The 9,409-nt window shown below is 32.9% G+C and overlaps 3 protein-coding genes across 5 annotated transcripts in view; all 3 read right to left on the reverse strand.

Moving 5' to 3' along the window:
* Positions 1-6: 6 nt before the first annotated feature.
* Positions 7-3,497, reverse strand: LOC115241068 (hydroxylysine kinase-like). The gene has a single exon (XM_029816608.1). The coding sequence runs from the start codon at positions 3,264-3,266 to the stop codon at positions 2,181-2,183; it is 1,086 nt and encodes a 361-aa protein (XP_029672468.1). The 5' UTR covers positions 3,267-3,497; the 3' UTR covers positions 7-2,180.
* Positions 3,498-3,552: 55 nt separating this feature from the next.
* Positions 3,553-5,998, reverse strand: LOC115241067 (hydroxylysine kinase-like). Its single transcript, XM_029816607.1, has 2 exons — positions 5,818-5,998; positions 3,553-5,177 (listed from the first exon to the last, which is right to left on the reverse strand). The coding sequence occupies exon 2, from the start codon at positions 5,012-5,014 to the stop codon at positions 3,929-3,931; it is 1,086 nt and encodes a 361-aa protein (XP_029672467.1). The 5' UTR covers positions 5,015-5,177; positions 5,818-5,998; the 3' UTR covers positions 3,553-3,928.
* An 853-nt stretch (positions 5,999-6,851) lies between these two features.
* The window catches only part of LOC115241059 (neuroblastoma-amplified sequence-like), a 14,017-nt gene continuing 11,459 nt past the window's right edge, over positions 6,852-9,409 (reverse strand). For 2 of the 3 annotated variants that reach the window (XM_029816586.1, XM_029816585.1), the window contains exons 15-19: positions 9,004-9,318; positions 8,475-8,889; positions 7,428-8,359; positions 7,222-7,350; positions 6,866-7,141 (exon numbers count right to left, since the gene is read on the reverse strand). In XM_029816586.1, the coding sequence (XP_029672446.1) occupies positions 6,866-7,141; positions 7,222-7,350; positions 7,428-8,359; positions 8,475-8,889; positions 9,004-9,318 (2,067 nt within the window). Of the gene's footprint in view, positions 7,142-7,221; positions 7,351-7,427; positions 8,360-8,474; positions 8,890-9,003; positions 9,319-9,409 lie in introns of all 3 variants that reach the window. The other variant, XM_029816584.1, reaches the window with a different exon arrangement.

Here is a 9,409-nt window from a genome sequence, read left to right on the forward strand (position 1 = left end):
CCGATATTGCATATTTACGTACAGACAATATTTATTTCCGGAATATGTTCAATATAATGATTGAAAATAGGATCGCGCGAAGTTTACTTGAAAACTTGTAACTGTCGTATATTCACACACCGACCCGATAAACTATATTTACGCACAGTACAAACGCCCGATAATTTTTTCGGCACTCCCGATACTTTTTTCGGCATTTCCAATACTACGCAGTTACTTGCAAACGATTTATTTGCAGTAATTTGAAACCGTGACTCGGATGCGACCGAGATGCAACAAATGATCTTTATGACGATAATAACATACCATAATTGACTATAACGGTCACAGTATTAATCACAGCGATCAATTGATTCCGTTTTTCTCGATATTTACGATGCCCGATCGCAATTAAATCTGCATTACACAAGCATCCCGACACTACAAACGATCGCGCGCAATACAAATCAGTGACACACTTCGTAGGCAATCGCGAAGACAGTTATACCAACCTCTTTTTCCGATTCCGTTAGAACTAGTCCGATTCCGAAATTCCAAGTTTATATTTAAATTAAATATGACTGTTATGACGTATACGTAGATTTGCGTAGATAGACTGCGCACTTCCATTGAAGAAAAAAATAGCATTTATATAGTTAAGAAAGAACAATAAAGAATTAAACATTTTCCTGTTCAAGGAAAAATAAGAAGAAAATCGAACAAAAACTCTTTTGATTTTATATTATTTTCTTGCTAATGTTGTCTTTATACTTGCAATGGCAGTGCGCAGTCTATCTTATGTATATAAGTCTATGGCTCTAACAGAATTGGAAGCCGCGATGTTCAGCAATGTTCAGATATCTCCACGCGCGCGTTAATGGTGTGATGGCGATCGTTATAACATTGAATTCCGTGTAATGCAAATCGAATCGCGATCGAACATTGCGAGTATTGAAAAAACGAAGGAAAGTATCAATTGAGTTGTGATTAATACTGTGATGGTCATAATTATGTTACGGGCGCGTTAAAATACTATGATATTAACAATTAATATATCATTTGTCTCATATCACATCCTTTATAATTTTAAGTTATTAAGAATAAATATCGTGTCTTCAAATAAGCGTATAGTATCGGGAATGCTAAGAAAAGTATCGGTCGAATGTCGTAATATGCGTAAATACAGTATATCGCGTGGTAGTGTAAATGTGTGACAGTTTCGTCAAGTAAAAACTCCGCGCGACCGTAACTCCGAGCCTCATTAAAGTGAGTATAATAAAATTTAATTACCGAGTTTAATAAAATTAAATTACCGAGAATAAATATTTTCTGCAAGTAAGCATGTAATGTTAAGAATACCGAGAAAAGTCGAACGATTGACGTATTCTGCATAAATACAATATGTAGATCATTAATAGTGGAAAAATATGCGACAATTCTATAAAATAGCTATCGCTCAAGCATTGTTAAAGGAATTAATAAAATAATAAATGTTTATTATGTAAAAGGTCTTCTTGCCAATGTTTTTAAGACTCATATCTTATGTATTTCGGGCTATAGAAATCTGCTCGAAAAATTTATCGCTCTTGTTTGTTTTCTTTTTTTTTTCTTTTGTAAATAACGAGTCACATATATATTGTTCAAAATCAGTTTTTACGCCTGGAAATAAATAAAATATATATTTTAAAAAGCTGGAAAGCAGCTCTTATATAAATTTATCGTTCTTTGTCATTTATCACACAGTTAAGAAATAAGATATTAAATAAATACAAAACTGCACGAATTGAAACACAAAATATTTTTGAGAGAGAGAGAGAGAGAGAGGCAGATTATTCATAAAACAGAATTGGAAAAAGATTACAATTTAACATTCTTAAAAATATTAATTATGATATTTATCACGTTGGTTAAACAATCACGTTGTGTTAAAAAATTATTTAATGAGAACTAAAGATATGTTAAACGTTATGTTAAACATATTATTCGAAAGTTAGCATTACTGATTTGATCTAATTTACTAATAATTATAACTTTATTTTTCTCAAATAATTTTCAATCATTTGTCATAAAAATGTTGTCTAAAAGTCTAGAATTAAATGAATTAAAACATTTATACAAAAATGCAGCGCGTAGCCAATCGTTACAATCTCTATTATATGCCATTGCATAAAATTTATCAAAAAGGTCAATATTGCTTGTGTTTAGGGAATGGTCAATCCCCAGGCTTGCATCACGTCCTTTTGGCTCATGGGCCACAATCTCTTCAACAACGTCCATCCAGTTTTCTGCGTGCTTAGCAAATATTGATTTTCGGGATCGTGCAAATACGAGTAAGCGCCCATTATCAAACTCTGACACATCCTGGCGCATACGCTGATCTTGAGAATTTTCTTCTCCACATCGGTCAACTTTCTTACCTTCTCGTAACCCTCTATGACGTGTCTGCCCATTCCTACGTTGGCCGATTGCAAGATCATGTAACAGAGAACTATAGCCAATTCGAAAATGCGACAAGCTCTGTGACAATCTCCGAAATCGATCACGGCGGCAATATCCTCGCCATCGGAACTCATGATAATGTTATGTTCGTTCAGGTCACCGTGTATGATCCCTTGCTCCAGTCGGTCCATGATCGGTAGTACTTCTTTCTGGAAGGTGACGATCACGTCATGCACCAGTTGCTTATCCAGTGAGCTCTTGATTGCATATGTGAATTGTTGAATTCGAGGCACTGAAGTGAACATCCATAATGTTTTGTGATTATCATAGGCGGGATGATTGAAACCCACGAGGATCTCATCTATCTTGGCGGTAAAATTTCCAACCTTGTGCAACAGTTTATCAGTCATCTTCACATTATATAGAGATTCACCGGGACGGTAGATCATTAATCTTACGGCATATTTCTCCATAGTGTTGTCGCTTCTTAGATTTTCCAGGGAAAAGTAGGCACCGTTAACGTTCTTGATTGGTAACGAACAGCAAATGTTACGTTGATTGAGAAAAATCATTAACTCGGTCTGCGCCTCTAGCACATCTGTCTTCCGGGAATCCAAAGAGTTGATCACCTTGAGAACATAGCCGGCCTTCTCCGTGCTGGTAACGTGCGGATTCGCATGGGTCTCGTCGCACAGCACGTGATAGTTACGATCATCATAAGCATTTAATTCACACACGCTCGTCGCCCTCATGCCGTAGAGTTGTTCCAATAGGGCGACCGCCATCTCCTCGGTCACGGGCGGACGTATGCGTTGACCCGGTATGAGTAGGGTGTCGTTGTACTCCATGTTGCTGCGATGTACGCGGAACAAAAATAGCCGCGAGTTATTAAGGGGGAGAAGCCGGGTCGATGAAAAAGAGAAATATATATATCCCCTACGAAGAGAAGTTGATGAGTAAAGTCTCCGCTGGGATATCTTCTTTGTTCTTCGAGCGATAAATCGTCAAATACTGCACAGATAAGCAATGGCTGTAATATTTGATATGTTGGTGTGTAAGTGTAAGAATAAATTATCAATTGACATTAAAAAAACATCAGAACAATAAGCACACAGAGAGAGAGAGAGAGAGAGGCAGATTATTCATAAAACAGAATTGGAAAAAGATTACAATTTAACATTCTTAAAAATATTAATTATGATATTTATCACGTTGGTTAAACAATCACGTTGTGTTAAAAAATTATTTAATGAGAACTAAAGATATGTTAAACGTTATGTTAAACATATTATTCGAAAGTTAGCATTACTGATTTGATCTAATTTACTAATAATTATAACTTTATTTTTCTCAAATAATTTTCAATCATTTGTCATAAAAATGTTGTCTAAAAGTCTAGAATTAAATGAATTAAAACATTTATACAAAAATGCAGCGCGTAGCCAATCGTTACAATCTCTATTATATGCCATTGCATAAAATTTATCAAAAAGGTCAATATTGCTTGTGTTTAGGGAATGGTCAATCCCCAGGCTTGCATCACGTCCTTTTGGCTCATGGGCCACAATCTCTTCAACAACGTCCATCCAGTTTTCTGCGTGCTTAGCAAATATTGATTTTCGGGATCGTGCAAATACGAGTAAGCGCCCATTATCAAACTCTGACACATCCTGGCGCATACGCTGATCTTGAGAATTTTCTTCTCCACATCGGTCAACTTTCTTACCTTCTCGTAACCCTCTATGACGTGTCTGCCCATTCCTACGTTGGCCGATTGCAAGATCATGTAACAGAGAACTATAGCCAATTCGAAAATGCGACAAGCTCTGTGACAATCTCCGAAATCGATCACGGCGGCAATATCCTCGCCATCGGAACTCATGATAATGTTATGTTCGTTCAGGTCACCGTGTATGATCCCTTGCTCCAGTCGGTCCATGATCGGTAGTACTTCTTTCTGGAAGGTGACGATCACGTCATGCACCAGTTGCTTATCCAGTGAGCTCTTGATTGCATATGTGAATTGTTGAATTCGAGGCACTGAAGTGAACATCCATAATGTTTTGTGATTATCATAGGCGGGATGATTGAAACCCACGAGGATCTCATCTATCTTGGCGGTAAAATTTCCAACCTTGTGCAACAGTTTATCAGTCATCTTCACATTATATAGAGATTCACCGGGACGGTAGATCATTAATCTTACGGCATATTTCTCCATAGTGTTGTCGCTTCTTAGATTTTCCAGGGAAAAGTAGGCACCGTTAACGTTCTTGATTGGTAACGAACAGCAAATGTTACGTTGATTGAGAAAAATCATTAACTCGGTCTGCGCCTCTAGCACATCTGTCTTCCGGGAATCCAAAGAGTTGATCACCTTGAGAACATAGCCGGCCTTCTCCGTGCTGGTAACGTGCGGATTCGCATGGGTCTCGTCGCACAGCACGTGATAGTTACGATCATCATAAGCATTTAATTCACACACGCTCGTCGCCCTCATGCCGTAGAGTTGTTCCAATAGGGCGACCGCCATCTCCTCGGTCACGGGCGGACGTATGCGTTGACCCGGTATGAGTAGGGTGTCGTTGTACTCCATGTTGCTGCGATGTACGCGGAACAAAAATAGCCGCGAGTTATTAAGGGGGAGAAGCCGGGTCGATGAAAAAGAGAAATATATATATCCCCTACGAAGAGAAGTTGATGAGTAAAGTCTCCGCTGGGATATCTTCTTTGTTCTTCGAGCGATAAATCGTCAAATACTGCACAGATAAGCAATGGCTGTAATATTTGATATGTTGGTGTGTAAGTGTAAGAATAAATTATCAATTGACATTAAAAAAACATCAGAACAATAAGCACACAAATTGCAATCCACTAACAAAAGTATGTATCAAAAGCTGATATTATTGTGGCAAAATGATAATATCATTATTAATTGTTTTAACTTAATACTTATAGATTTCTTGTGCAAACGATATATATAATTATTAGATTATATTATTATATTAGATTATTTTATTTATGATATATATTTTTAGCATCTTAAAAATATAAAATTTTCATTAATAAGATAGATAATTATATAAATAATTTAGATAATTAATTCAAAGAATTAAGATAATTTATTTAAAGAAAGTTAATTAATTAATTAACTTATTTAAAGTTATAGATAAATTTACGATATTATACTTTTTAAATATTAATATCTAAAAAAAAATATTTCTTTGCAACATAATTTTTTTTCATTTAGCAAGCATTAATTAAAATTTTTATATTATATCTCATGTTTTACGTATATTTTTTTTTAAATTACCTTAAATAATGTATATTTCTTTTAAATAACAAAAGCAAAAATAGAAATATGTATGAGCAGAGCATGTATGTAAATATATTACTTACCCAGCAGATGCGTGTTTATACGGTCAAAGGAAACGGCATACTAAGTTCTCAGACAGACCGAGCAGTTTACCAAGTTAAACGAGCGATCGTATGCGCAGCAAGTGTAATCCATGCTCCAATCATCATTGACATTTAACACAATGGAAGGGTGCAAACGCACAATGATATTCACATTAGCAGTAATTGGGCGTGTAACACGACACGGCTCTATGTCGCGATGACTAAGAGACACAGAGTCTTATCAAGACTTTGATAAAACCGGAGATATGCGTAAAGGATGGAGATCTACCTGATAGCTCGCGAGAGATTTGCTGAATCGAATGAGTTATTTGATTTGAGAAACACTGATCGGACGACGCGACCGAACTCGTTACCGTTCTTTCGTAAAGGTTTTGATACGGTATCGATATGATCGATAAGGATATTGATAAGGATATTGCGAGTTAGATAATTTATAAAATAATATCAAATCCATTTTTTTATATTTGTTACAATAAATTTATATTTATGAATAATTCCTTTTTATATTATATGTCACTTTTTTCTCTATAATTCTATAAATACAAAAGAAATATATAAATTTCTTAAAATATATATGATCAAAGAAAAAAGCTTTATTGCATATATACAAAGGAAAAATTTAAAAGTTGTTCCGTTTAATCCTTTACACATACTTGACAAAATATATTAAATTTGGAAATAAAGCAATTTTAAATTTTATATCGTATATATATATATGTATGTGTGTGTGTGTGTTTGGAAATAAAGCAATTTTAAATTTTATATCGTATATATATATATATATATAAATTTTGTATCGTATATATATATATATGATACAACATTTAAAATTGCTTTATTTCCAAACACACACACACACACACTCACATATATATATATATATATGTATGTATATATATATGTTTTTTGTAGATATATAAATCTTTTTAAAACAAGATTATTTGTAATATAAATATTTATAAATGTAACTTTTTCCCTCATATTCAAAAAAATCATCACAGTTCTTTTTTATACATTTGGAATAAATTCATTTCTCCATTAACAACTGAAAACAAGAGTCAAACGTACACAAAGCCGGCGGTATTTTCTCCATCAATCTTATGATATTTAAAGCCTCCAGTACATATTTTCGTTTCTTCAATTCATGTATAAGTATTTTTGTATTTTTCTCAATATCAGTTAAAGATTCATTTATAAAGACATGTTCAATTATCTGATTATACACAACGTGATCTGGGCTAAATAATACAGTTAAGTCATTTAGAAAAAGTTTTTCCAGTATTAATGGCGGTAATATGACAATCTAGAAGAAATAAAATAAAATGAATCATTGATGTCAATTTAGAGATGTCTTAATTATTCACATATATAATAGAGGCTGACCTGCCGTTGTTGTTTAATAAGGTCTACAGTTTCTTTGTGCATAGACGTATCCTCGGAACATAATCTTATATAAAGACTTTGTACAAAACTGATGTGATCTCGTTCGATCTCCAAGAACTGCTTGAGAATCTGGATCACAAACATTTCAATAAATAATGCATTAAATTACACCTGTAAAAGAAAGAAAATTATGTGCATTACAGTACCTCGTTAGGTGCTAGTAATCCAATGAGTTCTTCATATTCTTGTAATATTCTGTTTCCAAAATTAACGGTATCTATTTTCGTAATCAACGCAGTTATCAGTTTCATCATTTTTAAAATCGGATGATTATCCAATGTGATATGTTCTGGCATATTAAATCTCGGCCATTGCAATACGATTTCTTTCACTTCCTGATATTGTTCTAAATCGTTAATTTGAATTAACAGTTTTTGAAATAATTTAAATCGATCTTCCTCTGTTACACATTTAGTAATGGCGTGATCAATTAGAATAACAGTTTCTTCTTGCGAAATTCTTTCGGATCTAATTTTATCCTGCTCATCAATAGTTGCTTCTGTGCTATCGTCAGAAAAATCACCCCAATCATCTGTCCATTCTTCAGTATCAATTATGTCAGAGGTAGTAACTTTTTTTAGATCTTCACTTTCGTTAGAATTCGGATTATTAATATCGATCTGTTTTGCAAATTCTTGTCCTTCATTTTTGAGTTTTGTTGTTTCTTCCATAGTCTCTTCAGAATATATACAAGTATTATCTTCTTTCAGTTCTAATGTAGTTATATCTATTACTTTTGTTTGTTCCGTGTTAGTATCTTGTTCTCCATTGATTAAACTTTGCCAATATCGTAATGCTTTAACAATATCGCATTCTTCAGAATTTTGTGCCACAACTATCATATTTCTTATTAGATCTAATGGTTTGTATAAATATAATTTCTCACAATTAGTATACAATTTCTTATACAGTTCTAATGAATAATAATAAAGAGCTGTTTGTATATACAATTCAGTTTGTGGCAAGCTTACAAAGACTTCTTGAGCATCCAAAATGTGATCTCTATTTAAACTCAATAAATACGTCATACCAAATAACCAATCGTCTGCTATAGTATGCTTTGCACATTCTAGGAGTACTGAAATTAATAAAATAATCTCGTATAACTTCTTTACTATAGATAAACATAATTCGTGTTTACAATTAAAGTTTTTATCAACGTAAATTCTCTCTTATAACAATGTGATACTTACAATGATTAATGTCGCTTACTTCTAATCCATAACAAGAAGATTCACTCAACATGGTTATTCTCAAAAGTGCCCGACAACATTTCAATTTTGTATTCTGTATGTCTACCATAGAATATTTGTTGTATTGTGTTTCAGTAATACTTGTCTTACACATTTCATGCAAAGACTCATAAAAGCATGGAAATGTTTGGAGATTTGCATTTCCCGTGTTTTGTTCATTCTCGGTTTCATATTGCATATTATTTTCTAAATTGTTTGTGAAATTAAAGTTCAGTCTAGATTTCCAAAAATTGGTATCACTTATATTTTTTATTAAGCCAAATGTAGATTCTTTTACAATATTAGCGGAACTTTTTACAATTTCTGTTGAAGTTTCCAATATCTTTGGGACAAACTCTTTCATTTCTACTTGTGGCTATAAATGATAATAAATAAATCATTGTAAATTATAATAATGTTATGTTATATACCTTAAATTATAAAAAATATTATTAGCATTGTATTATTTACTAAAAAAAAATTCTTTTACCGTTGTCATAGCATCTGTAAAATCATCTTCGCTTTCACTTTCTTCACCTTTGGAACTTTCAAATTCAGCAGATGGCATCCACAGTTCCAAATTTTTATGTAGCATTTGTATTTCGATCAAATGCATGTGTTCTAAAGCATTACCTAATATATCGCTAGAACCATTATTTATTGCAAACCATAAACACTTTTGTTTAACTTTTAAATCCTGATAATTATTGCAACATCCTAAATTTAAACAAATTTTCCAAATAGGAAGATAATTATTTTGTGCTAATTGTGTACATATTATAGCACATGTATTATAATCTTCAATCTGTAGAGCAAAAAATTACGATATATTACAAAATTTTTATATTTCCATCTTCAGAAATATTGATTTGAAATCAAATACATACAAATATAAT

Source organism: Formica exsecta, unplaced genomic scaffold, assembly GCF_003651465.1.
Source record: "Formica exsecta isolate Colony F162 unplaced genomic scaffold, ASM365146v1 scaffold465, whole genome shotgun sequence".
Classification (NCBI taxonomy): Eukaryota; Metazoa; Arthropoda; class Insecta; order Hymenoptera; family Formicidae; genus Formica; species Formica exsecta.

What these genes read in the sequence shown, in the direction of transcription:
- LOC115241068 (XM_029816608.1), bottom strand. Translation starts at nt 3,266, where the DNA reads ATGGAGTACAACGACACCCTACTCATACCGGGTCAACGCATACGTCCG.
- LOC115241067 (XM_029816607.1), bottom strand. Translation starts at nt 5,014, where the DNA reads ATGGAGTACAACGACACCCTACTCATACCGGGTCAACGCATACGTCCG.